This window comes from Nelumbo nucifera, chromosome 5 (assembly GCF_055504915.1).
Source record: "Nelumbo nucifera cultivar China Antique chromosome 5, China Antique-T2T, whole genome shotgun sequence".
NCBI classification, from domain to species: Eukaryota; Viridiplantae; Streptophyta; class Magnoliopsida; order Proteales; family Nelumbonaceae; genus Nelumbo; species Nelumbo nucifera.
In genome coordinates this window covers 13,659,950-13,678,012 of record NC_142653.1, presented here as the reverse complement: position 1 = coordinate 13,678,012, position 18,063 = coordinate 13,659,950, and the positions used below count along the sequence as shown (strand labels likewise).

General features: G+C 38.6%; 1 protein-coding gene across 3 annotated transcripts in view; it reads left to right on the top strand.

The window, feature by feature from the left end:
• Nucleotides 1-18,063, top strand: part of PAA1 (P-type ATP-ase 1) — a 110,301-nt gene that overhangs the window by 65,191 nt on the left and 27,047 nt on the right. For all 3 annotated transcript variants that reach the window (XM_019199031.2, XM_010269675.3, XM_088887923.1), the window contains exons 9-11: nucleotides 11,602-11,748; nucleotides 14,368-14,418; nucleotides 14,529-14,701. In XM_019199031.2, the coding sequence (XP_019054576.2) occupies nucleotides 11,602-11,748; nucleotides 14,368-14,418; nucleotides 14,529-14,701 (371 nt within the window). The remainder of the gene's footprint in view (nucleotides 1-11,601; nucleotides 11,749-14,367; nucleotides 14,419-14,528; nucleotides 14,702-18,063) is intronic.

Genomic DNA, 18,063 nt, shown 5'->3' with positions numbered 1-18,063 from the left:
GGAAGAATAGAGAAAAAGCTCTCTTCGGCTGATTTTTGGAGGTTATCCACAACAGCAGTCCAAAGATTGGATCGAATCTTTGATAACCAGGAAGAATCAGAGGAAGAGAAAAGGATCAAGATCAGTCCTTGATCAGTACTAAGGCGGCGATCAAAATTTCAGAGGATTTCTGTTCAAGATCAGTTTATTTCAGGCAACGTTGGAAGGTGGCAATCAGAATTCTCTGGGTAAGTCTTATTTTTGTTTCTTTTGAGATTGCTATAAGTCAAGATAGGTTGGACCTATCTAGGAGGAGCGGCCGAACTCTCCTATTTTCTTGGAAAGTGTTCGTTTTAGGGTTTTCTCTCAGAGGTGATCTGTTTTTAGGTTTTGACATTAACCCTACGGCAAGACCTAACTGTTGGGTCGAACTCTCCTATTTTCTTGGAAAGTGCTCGTTTTAGGGTTTGCTCTCAAAACCCTAATTTTGTTTCAGCAGTACAGATTGCTCTCTAAGTTGGTTTCAGACCTGTTTCTTGGCTTCGAGCTTTTTTTTGGGGGGTGAGAACTTGTACGGACTACATATACTGTGATTGCCGATTGGTTTCAGATCAGACCTGCACTGGTTTCATACTGATTTCTGATTGTGATCGACTGTTCAAGTGCTGTTTTCTATTGTAATAACCCTAATAGTTCTTAACTATTGATTCTTGACCAAGAATGGAGTTTAAAAATCAGAGAAGGTGTTTTTGGGAACAGCGGTCATGGTAGTACATCTGAGACTGGGTTTCAGATTACAACTGTGAGATTTGACGGGTCCAATTACTTGGAATGGGCCCAATCAGCCATGATGGCTATTGGGGGAAGGGGAAAACTTAGCTACCTCTTGGGAGATGTGAAAGAACCTTCCAAGGAGGATCCAATGTATACCAAGTGGGTTCAAGAGAACTACTTGGTTATGACATGGCTGTGCAACTCTATGCAGCCACATATCAGCCAAAATTACTTGTGGGCAAAGACAGCCAAGGAGATATGGGATGTCATGAAAGAGACCTATTCCCAACCCCTTAACGTTGCCAGAGCCTATGAACTGAAGTGTGAAGTGAATAGTCTTAAACAAGGAGAGAAACCAATCTCTGTCTACTTCTCTACCTTGAAATCCCTGTGGCATGAAATTGACCATCTAGAAACTCTTGAGTGGGAAAGTTCCAAAGATGCACAGACTTATAGAAAGCAAGTCGAGACCAACAGGGTGTTTGAATTTATGGCTGGCTTGAATACAGATTATGACATTGTGAGGCAATAGATACTGACCAGAGATAGTGTGACCCTCTCTCAAGCATACTCCCTAGTGCATAGTGAAGAGACCAGGAGGAAAGTTATGATGCAACATCCGCCTTTTTCCCCAGCCTTGGCAGCTGTTAAACCTAAGTCAGGAGGTGATATAGAAAGGGACAGGAAGAAGGAAGATAAACGGGATCTAGTATGTGAACATTGCAAGAAATCCAAGCATACGAAAGATACTTGTTGGAAGTTGCACCCTCATTTAGTCCCAACAAAACTGAGAAATAAGAAGGGTAATGCTCATGTGGCTGTGAATACTGATTCTACATCCTCGTCAAACACAAAAGGCACACCCCTAGAGACCTTAGCCGCTGTTCGGGCTGCCTTTATACAGTTGGAAAAAGAAGTTGGGAGTTCAGCTCAGTCATCTCAGTCACCATCAGCCCCTACCACATCTGCATTTGCTCATTCAGGTACTCGAGCCTCAGCCTACCATGCTTCAGCTCCAGGTAATACTGAACACTGTTGGGTAATAGACTCAGGTGCATCCGACCATATGACTAGCTTGCCATCGTTGTTCACTACATATCACTTATCCTCTAGTAGAGATAAAGTATCCATTGCTGATGGCTCTCTTGTTCCCATTTCTGGCAAGGGTGACATCAAGTTATCTGATACTATCTCTTTATCCTCAGTCTTGCATGTTCCTAAACTTGATACTAATCTGCTTTCAGTCAGTAGTATTACCAAACATATGAACTGTTCAGTACTTTTTTCCCTGACCGATGTGTTTTTCAGGACTTGTAGACGAGGAAGGTGGTTGGGACTGGCCGTGAGACGAATGAGATCTATCTACTCGGAGAGAGTTCTCGTTGGAAAGAGCCAATGGATAAGAAGTCCTTTGTTTCTCAGTTTGTGAGTCCGGTTATACTCTGGCATAATCGATTAGGTCATTTATCTTTCCGGTCTTTGAAGAGTTTGTTTCCTACTTTATTTAAGTCTGTTGAGTTGTCAAAGTTGAGATGTGAGAGTTGTGAACTTGCCAAACATTGTAGAACATCTTATTCTTTGAGTCATAAAAGAAGTAATAATTCTTTTGATATTGTGCATACTGATGTTTGGAGACCATATCACATCCCTTCTATGGGTGGGTACAGATATTTTCTGTTGTTTGTTGATGACCATACCCGTTTTTCTTGGGTCTATCTTATGCATTCTCGAGATGAGGTTCCCGTTCTGACCCAAAACTTTCATCAGATGATTCTAACCCAGTTTGGGGTCAAAATCAAAGTCCTCAGATCTGATAATGCAAAGGTATACTTTGCTAAGCCTTTGACCTCTTACCTACTTAATCATGGGGTTATTCACCAGAGCACTTGTCCTCATACACCACAGCAGAATGGGGTTGCCGAGAGGAAGAGTAGGCACATCTTGGAGGTGGCTAGAAGCATTATGTTTACCTCCAATGTACCTATCCGTTTCTGGGGTGATGCTATCCTCACGGCAGTATATCTCATTAATCGGGTTCCTTCTCGGGTCCTTGATATGAAACCTCCTTTTACCCTTCTATACCCAGACGAGGAGTTGTTTATTGTTCCTCTTAAAACCTTTGGTTGTACTTGTTTCATTCAGCTTCTCAGGCCCTCTCATTCCAAGTTTGACCCTAAGGCCTCCAAATGCATTTTTCTCGGTTATGCACAAACTCAAAAGGGTTATTGCTGCTATGATCCTGTTTCAGGGAGGAAGTCTGTCTCGATGGATGTCACCTTCTTTGAGGGAGACACCCTATTATCCTAGGGTTTCTCCTCAGGGGGAGCGCAATGAAAGTGGGGTTAACACATCTGAGGTTGTTCCTTTACCCATTCCATTGAGTGATGAAGGTTGTAATGGTGAGGGTGGTCAGAGGGATCAAGAGTTGAAAGTCTATCACAGGCGATGCAGACAGGTTGATCCCGGTCATCAATAATCCAGGCCAGTTCCAGTTCCTTCTACGGCTCTAGATCCAGGTATTACAGTCCCAGGGCCCACTGAGATACCTTCCATTGTTGCTACTTCCCTTCCTACGGATGACCTTGACCTCCCTATTGTCGTCCGTAAAGGGAAACGACATTGCACCACATCTACAGCTCACTGCATTTCCCTGTTTCTATCCTATGATCACCTATCCCCCTCTTACAGGTCCTATCTCACTTCCATTGCTGATATCCCTATCCCCAGAACAGTGCAAGAAGCCTTATCAGTTCCAGAGTGGAAAGATGCAATGAAAGTTGAAATGGATGCCCTGTTGAAAAATAACACTTGGTAGCTAATTGATCTACTCAAAGGAAAGAAACCAGTTGGATGTAGATGGGTATTTGCTGTGAAGCGTAATGCTGATGGCTCCATTGAAAGGTACAAAGCCCGATTGGTTGCAAAGGGGTTCACTCAGACTTATGGTATAGACTACTTGGAGACCTTTGCCCCAGTAGCAAGTTATTAGCCCTTACAGCAAGTTATTCTTGGCCCTTGTTCTAGATGGATGTTAAAATTGCTTTTCTGAATGGAGACTTACAGGAAAAGGTCTACATGCAGTTGCCTCCTGGATTCTATGATACAGAGACAGGTAAGAAGGTTTGTCGACTGAATAAGGCATTGTATGGATTAAAGCAGTCCCCTAGAGCTTGGTTTGATAGATTCAGACTAGCCCTTGGAAAATTTGGTTATGTATAGGCCTAGTCAGATCATACACTGTTCATTAAAAGGGTGGACTCTTCTTTGACCCTGCTTGCTGTATATGTGGATGATATTGTAGTGACAGGGAATAATAGTAGTGAGATTGCATCCCTCAAACAGCTCCTTCATTAAGAGTTTGAGGTGAAAGATCTTGGTGCTTTGCAGTATTTTTTGGGTATTGAGGTTGCTAGATCTAAATAGGGAATCTTTATCTCTCAGAGAAAATATGTTCTAGATTTGTTGGCAGAAACTAGAAAGTTAGGTGTCAAGCCTGCCGATACACCCATTGAACAGAATCACAAGATCAGTGCAGAGGGTGGGGAGCCTCTTGAAGACAAAGTTACGTTTCAACGGTTGGTTGGAAAGCTCCTATTATCTCTGCCTCACTCGGCCAGATATCAGCTATGCAGTCAGTGTTGTCAGCCAGTACATGCATTCCCCTAGAACTACTCATCTTCTTGCAGCAGAGAGAATATTGGCATACTTGAAGAGATGCCCAGGTAGAGGTATATTGTTCAAGAACAATAATCACATGAAGGTGGAGGTCTATACAGATGCTGATTGGGCTGGGAGTGCTGATGACAGGAGGTCTACCTCTGGATATTATGCTCTTGTGGGAGGTAACCTTGTCTCTTAGAGGAGTAAGAAACAAAGTGTTGTTTCCCGCTCTAGTGCCGAAGCTGAATACAGGTCAATGGCTAACGGAGTGGCTGAAATCACTACTTGAAGAGTTGGGTGTTGATTATGAGAAGCCCTTGATGTTGTATTGTGATAATCAAGCGGCTATTAATATAGCCCACAATCCGGTGCAGCATGACAGAACTAAGCATATCGAAGTTGATCGACATTTTGTCCGAGAAAGGGTCTCATCACAGGAAGTGTCTCCCGTATATCACCTCCAACATGCAGCTCGCAGATTTCCTCACCAAGGCTGTACCAAGGAAGAAGTTAGAGGCAGACCTATTCAAGTTGGGAATGACAAATATCTATTCCCAACTTGAGGGGGAGTGTAGAGAAAACTGATGTGGGCCCCACGGCTGTAGTCCCCACCCCGTTCGTAGGACAGCATGTGCAACTATTATTAGTCATGTCAGTGTTAGTTGGTAGTCAACTTGTTATTTCAGTGTGTTATTTATTTCAATCTTTTATTTGTTTTTTCTTGCCATGTAAGTATTAAGGGCAGTCTTGTCCTTTCCCCTATGTACTGAACATAACCTATAAATATTAAGAGAGTGGTGGCGGCAGATCGGTTGAATCTGTTCCTCCTTTCAAACCTTTGTGTACTTCTGGTTCTTCTCCTCTTTTTCCTCCTTCTACTCTTCTTCTACCTTTCCTAAATCCGAAATCTGTTAGGATTCAAGGCTGATTGTAGTCTTGATCGACTACTATATACAATGCCTCTATCATGAAATTCCTTGAATTCCTCCATCAAATTCTTTTTATGGTATCTCAACATTTTTAATAAATGCCCATTGAAAAAAAAAAATATTAAGACTAGGAACTTTGGAGCTCTCCATCTTGAAGACAACTTTTTTTACCTCTTCCTCTACAAAATGATTTTCTAAGCTTCTAACTGTCATATCCTGTAAGTCCAACCAATCCTATCCCAAGGCTGTCATTCTAGGAGGGGGAGTTCCACAAATTCTCTTGAAGTCATTCACCAAGATGCTAGCAATTTCCTCTTAGTCCTCCACTTCTCTTCATTCTACAACCAATTGGGCAATGTAATTTTTCTTACTACTAGCATCTGCCATTCAATGAAAGTTTTTGGTATTACCATCACCTTCCTTAACCCATTCGTTTCTTGCTTTTTGTCTCTAAAATACCTCCTTCTAAAAACCTCATCTAAATTTTTAAGTTTATCCTAGATTCCCTTTCTTTCTCCAACAACCCTCCTTCAGCCTCCCTATTGCCTAACTCTTCAATTTGGGTTAAGATTATATTTTTCTTTTCCTCAATTGAACCAAACACCTCCTTGTTCCATGACTTCAATTTTGATTTAATATGCTGAAGCTTTTTACAGAATTTGGATCCTCTCCATGTAGCATTTGTGTCCTCCCACCCAAGGATTAAAGTATCGATATCGAGTATCGTATCAGACCACTTGGATATGGATATGGATACGAATACGCTTTGGAAACACATGGATACAGACAAAAAATATGGAGATGCTTGGATGTGCTGGAAAATGCATATAAATTCTATAAACATATTAATTGTCGAGAGATGCATTGTATTTGGGTTTTTGGAGGTTATAGGTGTATATTTGTAATGCTGATAAACTTTGAGGACTTGTATGTATTTGTTGGAGGAAGAGGGGCTTGTGTGAAATTATGGTATAATTTGACCTTTTGCTTATTTAAGCCACTGGTTGTGTGGGATTAGGGTGGAATGAGAGTGGATATTTTGCTGTGAGTTTGTAGAGAGGTCGGCCATGTATCTCTTGTTCTCATAGTGAATATTTTTCCCTGTCTTCTTGTGGATGTAGGCTATTGAGCCAAACCACGTTAAATCGTGATGTTTTCTCTATTTCCTCTTCTTATTTTCTTCTTGATTTGATATTCTGTTTTATGTTAGTTGACATGGTATCAAAGCAGGTTTAGTGTGAGAATTAGTTTGGTGAATTATGGAAGACTAGTAATCGAGTTACTGTTCACACGAGGTCTATGGAGCTTGAATCCATGAAGTAATCTATTAGGGATTTTTACCGTTCAATGAAGAATATTTGTGAGTATTTTTCTAGAATTTTATTATACTTCGAATTGGGTGGTATTGCTTCTCATTGTTTTTTTCGGAAACCAGGAAAAAGTAACATCAGATTTGGATTTTTGTTGGTTCTCTCTTACCTGGTGGAATCTAGATTTGAGCTTTTAGAGTTCAGGTCGTTTTTATATGAAAAAGAAGATCAAAGGGTCGTTTGGGCAAGGAAATCTGATCTGGTTGGTATATTCGGGCATCTTCCAATCCTTATTCCTAACGCTATTAAAGCTTTATTTGGATTTTTCTCTTTTGTTGGCTCTCTGGAAGGATTTATATTTTCCCTCCTCGTCTCATGGGTTATGCTCCCTAGCATTTGAACTAGTTCATATCTTCAAGCAAATTCTGGTTTCTATGTTGCATATCAACTGTTTGATTTATTGTCTAAAAGGTTGGTTGTTGGTCATTTAGCTAAGTCTGGTGTTTTCTTTGGGAGCTCTAATTTTTCGAAGTAGTATTATACAAGGTTCTAAATATCGATATGCCTTTTTTTTTTCAAATCCGGTTCAGGGGGCTGGTTTAAGGTTCGTCCACCCCCTAAACCGGTCAAAACCCCGATACACCCTCTATAGGGGCATATCGGGGTGCTCCTGATACAATATGTATTGGCCGATATGGGCCGATACGTGCCGATTTTTTGAACGTTGGTATTATAGAAGCTCTACAACTTCACTGGTCTATTTATGATTATCAGTACCAGCATGTGATATTGGAGCTCAAGGTGACTATTTGGTGTTCGAGAAAATGCCTCGATGGTGCAAATTTCTACAATGGTTCCCCATTGTTATGATAAGATCTTGTTTGTGTCTTGGTTTGATATTTGGACTATTTTGGTGAATGATGGATCTATTATCATTGGTCAATATCTAGTTTGTTTACCCTATACATGTTTTTCATGGAAGATGTTTTACGAAATGTTTCAACAATGATCCTTTATTATGCTCATCAGTTCTGAGTTATGGTTGAAGAAATCCTTGGAGTTTTGATCTTCTCCGGTGACATGGAACTTTGATTCACGTTATCTAGTTGGCTTTTCGATTGGCCAACTCCGATTCCTTAATTTGGTTATGGAGTTCATAGTTGGCTTTCCTTTGATCAACTATGAATCTTTGTTCTGGTTTATTGGGTTCAGCATAGTTGGCTTTCCACTAGCCAACTATGTTTTTGTAGTTCTGTTGACATTTCTAATAATCTAGTTGTTTGACATGGTTGGTTCTTCAGTTCAGAGATTGTTATTAGCCTTCTGATGGTTAAATTTGACTTTTTGGCATGATATGTGTTGGCTTTCTGTTGGCCAACTTCAGTTTGGTGATTACTTGATCATGACTTGGCTCTACTTTGGCTTTCTGACACGAGTTCATTCAGCTTTCTAACATCCAATTTTGGTTTCTAAGAGGCCCCTTCAACATCTCAAGTTTCATAGTTATTGCTTCAACAATACACCTATTTTCATGGTGGTTGCTTCAACATCCTTCTTGCAAATTCAAGCTGGTTTCCCCACCTTGAGTTTAAGGGAGGGTGTCGAAAGATATATTGTATTTGGGTTTTTGGAGGTTATAGGTGTATATTTGTAATGCTGATAAATTTTGAGGACTTGTGTATATTTTTATGGGAGGAAGAGGGGTTTGTGTGAAATTCTGGTATAATTTGGCCTTTTGCTTATTTAAGCCATTGGTTGTGTGGGATTAGGGTGGAGTGAGAGTGGATATTTTTCTGTGAGTTTGTAGAGAGGTCAGCCATGTATCTTTTGCTCTCATAGTGAATATTTTTCCCTCTCTTCCTTTGGATGTAGGCTACCGAGCTGAACCACGTTAAATCTTGATGTTTTCTCTATTTTCTCTTCTTATTTTCTTCTTAATTTGATATTCCATTTTATGTTAGCTGACATTAATAACACTATATTTAAGGCCAAAATAGCCATAAATAATGTATAAATACGTAGGAAATGTATAATTTAATGGTATATGTGAAGAAAATTACAATTAATATAGTGGGGTGCATAGAAATCATACAAATTTATTGATGGTGTATCATTCAAGAGTCCAAGATCATATTAGATATAACTTCACAAATTAATATATGCACAAAGCTATTACTATTTATTTTCTATTGAAGTTCAAGGCACAAAATATATGCAACTATTATATATGAATTATTTTCTATTTTATTATTTCAATTTTAACATTAACAAAAAAATCAACTAAAAACTAATTCTCAAATGTTTGGTAAACAATATTTTTATTTTTTAAACAATAAACATGTTATTATAAAATGTGATTAAAATAGCAATTAACAATTTATAAAAATATATAATCTTAAAAAATTGGGTTCAAATCACGCTAGTTGCATTTTTTAAATAGAGAAGAAGGTGGAAATGTGATTATGCGATGCATTACACATCTGTATTGGTCGGTAATGTCCTGTATTGGTGCATATTGGCAACACGATCTGGGTGTGTATCGCCCCGATTCAGGGGATGCGGGTCCAGTTGTAGTGTTTGCCGTATCCCCCTGGTTGATACCAATATGATATGCCCCATATTGGACATATCGTGTCTATATTTAAATCCTTGCTCCAACCAATCATAAATATTTCTGGAGGACAGGTGAATTATCCATTTGTTCTAAAATCTAAAAGGCTGCAGGCTTCTTACACATAGATCTTTATGAATTGAAGCTTTGGAATAAAGCAATGATCTGGAATTAGGACGAGTCAGGACTCACACCCTAAACCATTCTAGTGATCCTCTTAATCTATGGTAAATAAATTTATCCAGTTTAGAGCAATTGAGATTAGATTGGAAATTGGACCAAGTGAAACTTACATACCTGCAAGGAATTTCATGCAAAAGATGGGTGGTATTAACAAAAGAATTGAAACTCCTCATGCTAGTTGATATGACTTAATTGGGGCTGGTAGTTTCATAAGAAAACCTAATGACAATAAATTCCCCACCAATTAACCAAGGGCCCTCCCGCAACCCAAGAAGGATCCAAGGTCCAACTTGTATTCTTGGCCTTCCAAATACTTCTCACCCATCTGGTGCTTAAATCGGGAAGTTTGGAGTCTTAATAATGCTCAAATACTTCCACATTGTAATTATGCTCTCTGAAGCTCCCCAAGAAGGATCCAAGGTCCAACTTGTATTCTTGGCCTTCCAAATACTTCTCACCCATCTGATGCTCAAATCGGGACGTTTGGAGTCCTAATAATGACAAAATGAATTTTTAACGGCCCTTCTCTCCCTGGAGCTACCTAGCCCTCCCACATTCTAACTAATGATTTTCATCAGTCCTTCTTGTTGGTCCCTGAGCTACTTTTCCGCTTCACTTACCCACTCTTCTCAACAGAATGCACAAGCCTAGGTGAAAGAGGATGACTGTAAGGTAAATTTGAGTGAAAAAGGAAAAGATTTAGTCTCAAAAGAATTATCAAACTTATTTTGGTACCACCGATTTAAAAAATATTTCATCGGTTGATCTATCTACAGTCAATGGAACATTCTTCCCTGTGTCTAAATCTCCCCTAGCCTCTGTGCAAGCATCTAATGAGAGAAGATTCTTTCTCTATGTACACCCTAAGTCTGAATGAGTCTCTGGGTCACAGTTTTTCCTTGTTGACAGGTCAGATACCCTGCTTGCTGCTTCTTTGTAGCACTATCCCAATCTTCTTTTGCCTGTTTACCATTTCATATTATTCACCAAACTGAATAACCTTTCTAATAAAATAACTTTCAAGCAATCTGCAGTAGTTTTGCCTCAAATTTGGCCCACAAGTGCTGGTAAAAAGAGGTCCACAACTAGGGTAGTGGCCTTGATTGAGTATTCTCTTTTGCTTTTGGTTGAGGTGTGTAATTGATCTATGAATCTTTTCTGCATATATATGATATTTCCTTCCTTTAGTTAAAAAAATGTTGTTCAGAATAGCATTGATAATCTGTAGTTTGTCTTCATGAATGTTGCAACATTTCTATGATAGTCATAACATATAGTTTCCACTTCATATGCTGTATCCATCAAAACCAAACTTAGTACCAACATTCTAAAATTTGCGTAGCACAAAAATCCTGAGTGAAATTCTATTCAAAATACCAGTCTTGAAAAATATTGTTACTTTCATAAACTTCGATGGAGAGCTGATATTCACTATCCCTAGATATTTACACTCAGGGGTGAGCATTTGGTTTGTTTGGTTAAAAACTGAACCGTATAAACCAAAATTTTAAAACTGAAATAAAAAAATTTGAAAACCGAAACCGAATTACAAGAAAACCAAAATTTTCAGTTCGGTTTTTGGTTAAAACCAAATTTCATTAACATAAATAAATATTATATATTATATATTATAACATATAATATATAAATATATTTATAATATAATATATTATGAAACTGAATTTCATTATAATATATTATATATTACATGGTGTTATATAATGAAATTCAATTAATTTGGTTTTTTCAGTTAACTGAATTCTAATTTTGAAAACCGAAATTTTCGGTTTGGCTTTTCAGTTTTAACCAAATAATGCTTACCCCTATTAACACTAACCAACTTGTGGCTTGTACAATTGGCATAAGGCAGGTATTGATGGTGATATGGGAGTGCATGTATGGGTTTTGAATTTCAAATTAGTTGGGTTTAGTATTTTTCCCTTCAATATTCTGGATAGAAGAAATATATTTTCTTTTTGCTTATTGGATTTCTGTGGATGAAAAAATGATCTTCTTGGCTTCATCAACTAATTGATGGACCTACATCTATATCTGTCATCAATCTTTGTCAGCAATCATGTTTAATGGTTGTCATAATTTTTTTATGGATCCTGCTTTCTGTTTATACTACTAAAATTTCTTTTCATTGAACCAGGTAGCTGGACATTTTACATATGGTGTCATGGCACTCTCAGCTGCTACTTTTATGTTCTGGAAGTTTTTTGGTACACAAATTCTACCTGCTGCTTTTCATCAAGGAGATTCACTCTCTCTGGCATTGCAGCTTTCCTGCAGTGTTTTGGTATGGTACTGAGAATTTTCATCTTGTATTGGATGTATCTCATATATGTGTGCGCATTCAGTTTCTGGAGACTATTTCTATGTGTTCATACTGGTGTAATATTATGGCCTCTCCTTATTGATCTTATAACAGTAGTTCCTGGTAATAATAAAATCTTATCAGCTTATCTCATTAACTGCGACGCCATCTATCAACCTCTTTGACACTGTAATATTATGTGCTCATGCTGGTGTAAAATTTGAAACTTCGTCTCTTATGCCAACAAGAGAAACCATACTCTGCTTTAAGTGGTGGTTGATGATAGGAAAAGCCTAATCCCATAAAACAAGCTACCTTCTTGGACACTTTCCAAGCCCTTTCCCCTATCTCCATATGGAACCCTACCTTCTTCCCTCCTTCCAGTATCAAATTCCATTGGTAATCCAAGTGTAGCTGGAATTGGAGTAATCGAGGGGGGGGATGGCAAAATCATTTAGGCTTTCAGTGGACCTATAAAGGCAGAAATTTGGCTATTCTCACCAGCATACATATTGCTAGAGACTTGGGTATGTCGTGTCTGTTGTAATTCAGTGTTATGGTGCCTTGGGGGAAATTTGGTATTTTGGTTTTATTTAATCTGAGCTGTACACAAACTAATATAAATAAAAACATGGGCATCACCAGCCCAAGTATTTGAAGTCTCCAAACCTTTTTTTTCTCCTATTTCTCTTCTCCTTCCTCTTTTCTCTTTTCTTCTTGTTCCTCACTGAATCACATGGTACCAGAGCACATTATTGGGCATCCATGGCAACCAGATCGAGTTTTTTTCATTGCCACTTGCCTTTCTTGGACTAAGACGCGAAGAACACCAAATCCAATTGATCTGATCAGTTTCTCTTCTTTTTTTTTCTCCTCTTGGTCATAGTACCAAGAAGAGTGTTTATTGGTGGTAGCAGAATGCTGTGAAAGAGTAAGAGTTGTTAAGAGGTGTGGACCTTCTGTTCATAGTAACGGTGGATCATGGGATCCTCTTTCAGTGAGGTATGTACTGTTCCATCAATGCAGTGGATGTACTATGAGCATATGATGATAACAGTTGGTGTTTGGGACTGTGTAATCAGCTTTGTGTGAACTTTCCATGGCTCTCATGAGTCAGTTAGGGTTCTCAAAGAACCATTCAACCTAAAAGTTTAAGCTGTTAGATGAGGTCCTTGAATAAGTTGATATTCTCTAACACGCCCCCTCACACGAAAGCCCATTGGGCTTGAAGTGTGAACAAGCACAGGCCCACCCATACCTTGTGCTGAAACTTAATTAATTATAATGGGAGTAATGAGAATCGAACACTAGACCACTTGGTCAAAAGTGGCTCTGATACCATCTCAAAGAACCATTCAACCTAAAAGCTTAAGCTGTTAGATGAGGTCCTTGAATAAGTTGATATTCTCTAACAAGGGTTTTATACTCTGTTCTTTGGGTCTGTGTGCTGAGTTTTAGGAGGCTTACCCCTGGTTTTTTTTTTTTTTGACTTGGTAGTGTGATCCATTGTCTAAGGAAACCAAATTATATATTACAACAAGGGGGAAAGTTGGTTATATCAATGGGAAGTTGAAAGAACCTAAGACTGGGACTGCTGAACATGACAAGTGGGACAGGAAAATAGCATGGTTACATCCTGGATTCTTGGTCTATGCATCCACAGGTGAAAAAAACTTCATGGTTGTCTGATGCTTTGACAAAGCAAGGGGTGGGAAGGGATCAACTCTTCTGGGTTGTTTTGTAATTTCTGTATTCTTCTGTCATCCTAGAGAGAACTAAAAGAGTTTATCTCTCTCTGAGATGTTCATTTCTATCTTTTTCATTAATTAATGAAATTTACTGGTTATTGATTAAAAAAACTTTATGTGGGCAGATTCAGCCTGTTGGATTTGAGAGCAAATTAAATCGACCTATTCTGAACAAAGACATTATGCCAAGACTTATTAGCTGCAAGTTGAGTCTTCCACTTGTAAGCAGGGAGACCATAGTTTGTCCACTTATTATGTTGCTCTTAGTTATGTTTGGAGAGAATGAGACTACCAAAGTATTGAGTAGAAGAATGATGATGAATCCAAATCTTAAAAGAAGCTTGTATCTCAGCAACGAGTTTTTCCTTTCTATTGGGGCTGAATCCTGTGTATGAACCTCTTTGGGTTCAGATTTTGGGACGTATTGAGCTTCCCTCAGTTCCAAAAGTGTATGCTCTAGTCTGATTAGAGGAAAATAGATGGAGTGTAATGAATTCTTCTTCAACAATCCAGTTTACGTGGTTAAACACAGCTTTTATCTAAAAGAGTGGATTCCTTTGCCTTATTGCTCTAGACTAGACAGGCAGAGCTGAAGAATAACTTGCATGAACCTTCTCATCTTGAATCTTCAATTTGTGTAGTGTAATCAGCATCAACAGTCATGCATTATCATACATATTTGTATTGATCTCTCTTCCAAGTCAAACTGTATTCCTAATATCCTTGGATGATATTTCATAATAGTGTCCATTCCTAAGAGTTAATTTCATCCTTTCATGGATTCAGTTTGATCTTATGGAGACCTTGTATCCAGCTAGTCCTGTCCATGCTAACCTCTATTTCTCAAGTGCAGGTTATTGCTTGCCCATGTGCCCTTGGCCTAGCAACACCTACTGCTGTCTTGGTAACTTATCCACAAACTGAACTCTACTTTTTTGTATAATGGTGGTTATCTTGCTTCATACATGCCTTGCTAGCACTAGAATGATCTAACTTTACATTATTTTTCTTTAGGTTGGAACTTCACTTGGGGCAACAAGAGGATTGCTTTTACGTGGTGGTAGTATCTTGGAGAAGTTTGCATTAGTGAACACAATTGTGTTTGACAAAACAGGGACCTTGACAGCTGGAAGACCTATTGTGACTAAAATTGCTATTCCTGAATGTGAAGGAGACAAAAATGCAAAGTTGAGTCCAGACAGAAATAGTTACATTCTGGTGCTATTCTTGGAATGGGTCTTCCCTATGCATATGCTTTTCCCATTTTCTTGCGGTGTAGTATTTGTTCATTCCCAACTCATGTTAGAAAATCTGAGCTATCTTTCTTGCTTTCCTTTTTTTATATTTAATTTAACACTCCCCATACGTATGCCAACCTGATGATGATGATGATCTGAAGGATGGTGTTATTTCTTGTCCAATTATCTAACTGTTTCTCCAACAAATGTATTGTTGTGTGTTCTAGATATTTTGACAAGGGAAAGCAGTTTTGGATACATTTGGTAGGGGTTTCTTCTATTATACCTGGATACCTCTTCAAGGGTCCTATATTGTGTTGGATACTTCGATTCTCGTTGTAAATTCTGTATCTGGAATATTGCTAGCAGGACATCCAGAGGGAATGGGATATACATTTTGTAGAAAGAAAATTCTAGGGAGAAACATCCAAAGGTAATGGATGCTATAACCAAAAGTGAAAGAGTTAGAATTACTAAATTTCCACCTTGAAGGGCAGAAGTGTAGGATGTAGTATGGAAGATATTATTAATAGGGAGTTGCTTAGGGGAGACAGTAAGGTGTTACATTTGTACCACTCTCTGGTTATCCCCTAACTAGCTTTATTTGTAGTTAGGAAGCGGAAGCTCACTCGCTTTAGTAGTTAAGGCGAATGAACACAGAAAGCACAATAGCATGGTTTTTTCTTTAAGGAGAGAAGAGAGAGGCAGAAAGTAGCATTGACTAGGGATGTTACAGTTGTCGGTATAGATGTAAACACAAGAGAAATGAAAATGGTGAACACAGTCTACAGCCCTCTCTGTTTAATCAATTCACCCTAAGGTGATTGTGACCTAAGTAAATAAATGAATTACTTAGAAATTTTGTTAACAAATCTATTGCCAATTTTTGGGTTTTCTATCCATTTGATACTCTTGCATTTTGCTAGAAGGGCTACTTGTTTTGCAAGACAATAGGAAGTTTTCTTAAAATTCTGTTGCAGCAATTCTGTGGTAATAGCCCAGAGAAGGTGAATTTTCACCAATGGTGTCTGCTGTCTGCCCATTAGATTAGCTATGGAGTTCTTTTTGAAGCATAATCCCAAACTTCCCCTATGGAGATACAGAAGCATATTGATGATGTGAGGAAGCTTGGACAAGGTCTAGATGATGTGAAATTCTTTCTTTGACTTAGAGGACTGAATTGCATGGTGCATGAACTAGCAGCTGTGGGGCTAAACCTTAGAGACAGATTGTGTTGGAAGCATAACCCCCAGATTGTATTGCAAGGCTTTTAAAGAAACAATAATAAAGCTGAATCTTCCTTTGAGCCAAAAAGAATTCCATTGACTCAGATATGGAATTCACTTTGAAATAAGGTATTGGCTACATCTGTTTGGGCTCCCATTCCATATCTGGATGCACCCTGCTCTTTCAAAGATAACACTGCATATAGGGATTCAGTGGAGATCGACAAAGAGATAATTGCCCTTTTGAATTTGATGGCTGCTAGATTTAGAATTATAAGAGATCTAGGGCCTGTTGTACAAGCTATTAGCATTATAGCTTCTTGAGGTTAGAATGATTTTTTTACATGTGGACTATCAAGCTAAAGGCAGGAAGCATCAATGGAAACTCTCATCTTTAACCACCATATGAACCTAAGTTCATTTACTGGACGGAGCTTGTAAAGTAAGCAGGTGCCAGTTGTAAACTTTTAAGTCTGAAGAATCATGGAGGGATGCAAGACATAAGAAATGAGTTTGGGTAAATAATCAAAGAAGGATGAGGTTGGGTGAGATAGCTTAAAATTTAAAAGTTGAATCAACAATGTGATGTGTCATCTTATGCTGACCATGGGACCCACAAGGTACGAGGTCTTACTGTGAGGGACAGCTTAGGTACTACAGCTTTTTCTTTGAATAAGAAGGATGAAGTGGTGGCTTTGGCTCTGAGTGAGGAATTGGTCTTGTGGTTTAATTCTGTATATTGCATTTGACACTTTGCAGCATTCACCGAAAGTGTGGAGGTGGAAGGGGGAAATCCAACATGGAACTGGGAGTATCAGATATTTCTTCCATTGAGACCTTCTGTTGTATTGTTATGGGAAGATTTGGAGACTCATGTATAGGTGGCAATAATGAAGCTTTCTTTCCAAGAGGTATGCATCATGAGATGGGTGGACACTGTCAAGAGATCTTCATGAACAAATTTTTATAAGCATACATGGAATTTTCCTCTTAACCATCCTCCCCAATCTCTGAGGAGGAATTGCATATTATTTCAGTTAGTGAGGAATCACCAGTGCTAAAACCAGTCTAGCTGGTGAAGTGCTTCTTGATTTTCCCATGCGGTCTTGGATTGACAACAAATAAGAGGCTAGACGTTGCACCAATATTGCCATCTTCAATTGGATGTATTGAAAGTATGTTAGCAATAGAGAGATGAAGAGATGGAGGCTGAGATGATCATTCAATTCTTTTTAAGATTAGCTAAGACTGGGATCAGAAAAGATCTAGTTGGGTGCTTATCTTCAGCTATCTTGGTTTTTGATGATCTAGGGGGTGTGGCTGGGATCACAGTTGTTCTGGCAGCTCATGGTCTCTCTATACCCCCCCCCCAATGGTGTGGTTGTTTGTTATGTGCTTTTATATATTTTCGGGTAGGTGTGGTTGTTGAGGATGTCTATTTGGAGGATTTTTGTATTGGGTGCACTTTGGTTCTTGTAGCTGATCCATTGTCAAGGGGATAGAGGTCCTGCCTTTGTACAATCTTTTCTTTTGTAATAAATTATGAAAGACAAAGCATATTCTTAGCTTAGTTGAGTCTCCTTTCAGTTTGAGGTCAGATTGACATGCTTGGGAAGAGGAGCTAGGAAGTATATTTCCAATAACTTCTTTTTATGATGTTGATCAGCAGGTTATAGAATCCTCTTCAGTTGAGAATATTTTGGGAAGCCAATTCCTCCTAGGACAGAAGCCTTTTGGATGTTAATCATATGCCCAATAATCAATAATCAAGAAGGTTGTGTCTCAGTGATTTAAAAGGCGCACAGGCAAAGCACACTTTAGGGTATGTGCCTTGCCTAGGTTCCAGAAGCAGCACTTTCAAAAGGTGTGCACTTGATGTGCCTTGCGCTTCAGCCCAAACACACACCTTTTGAAAATTTGTGCATTTTTTCCTATTTTTTTATGCTTAGCAGCTGGGCCCGAGAACCCCATATTTGCTAATGTTGCTCATTCATTCATCCTAATAAAAGATACTTTTAAAGACGCTTAAAGTTTTTTGCAAAAACATTTTTTATAGGGATTAAAAATTTAAAACCCTAATATGGA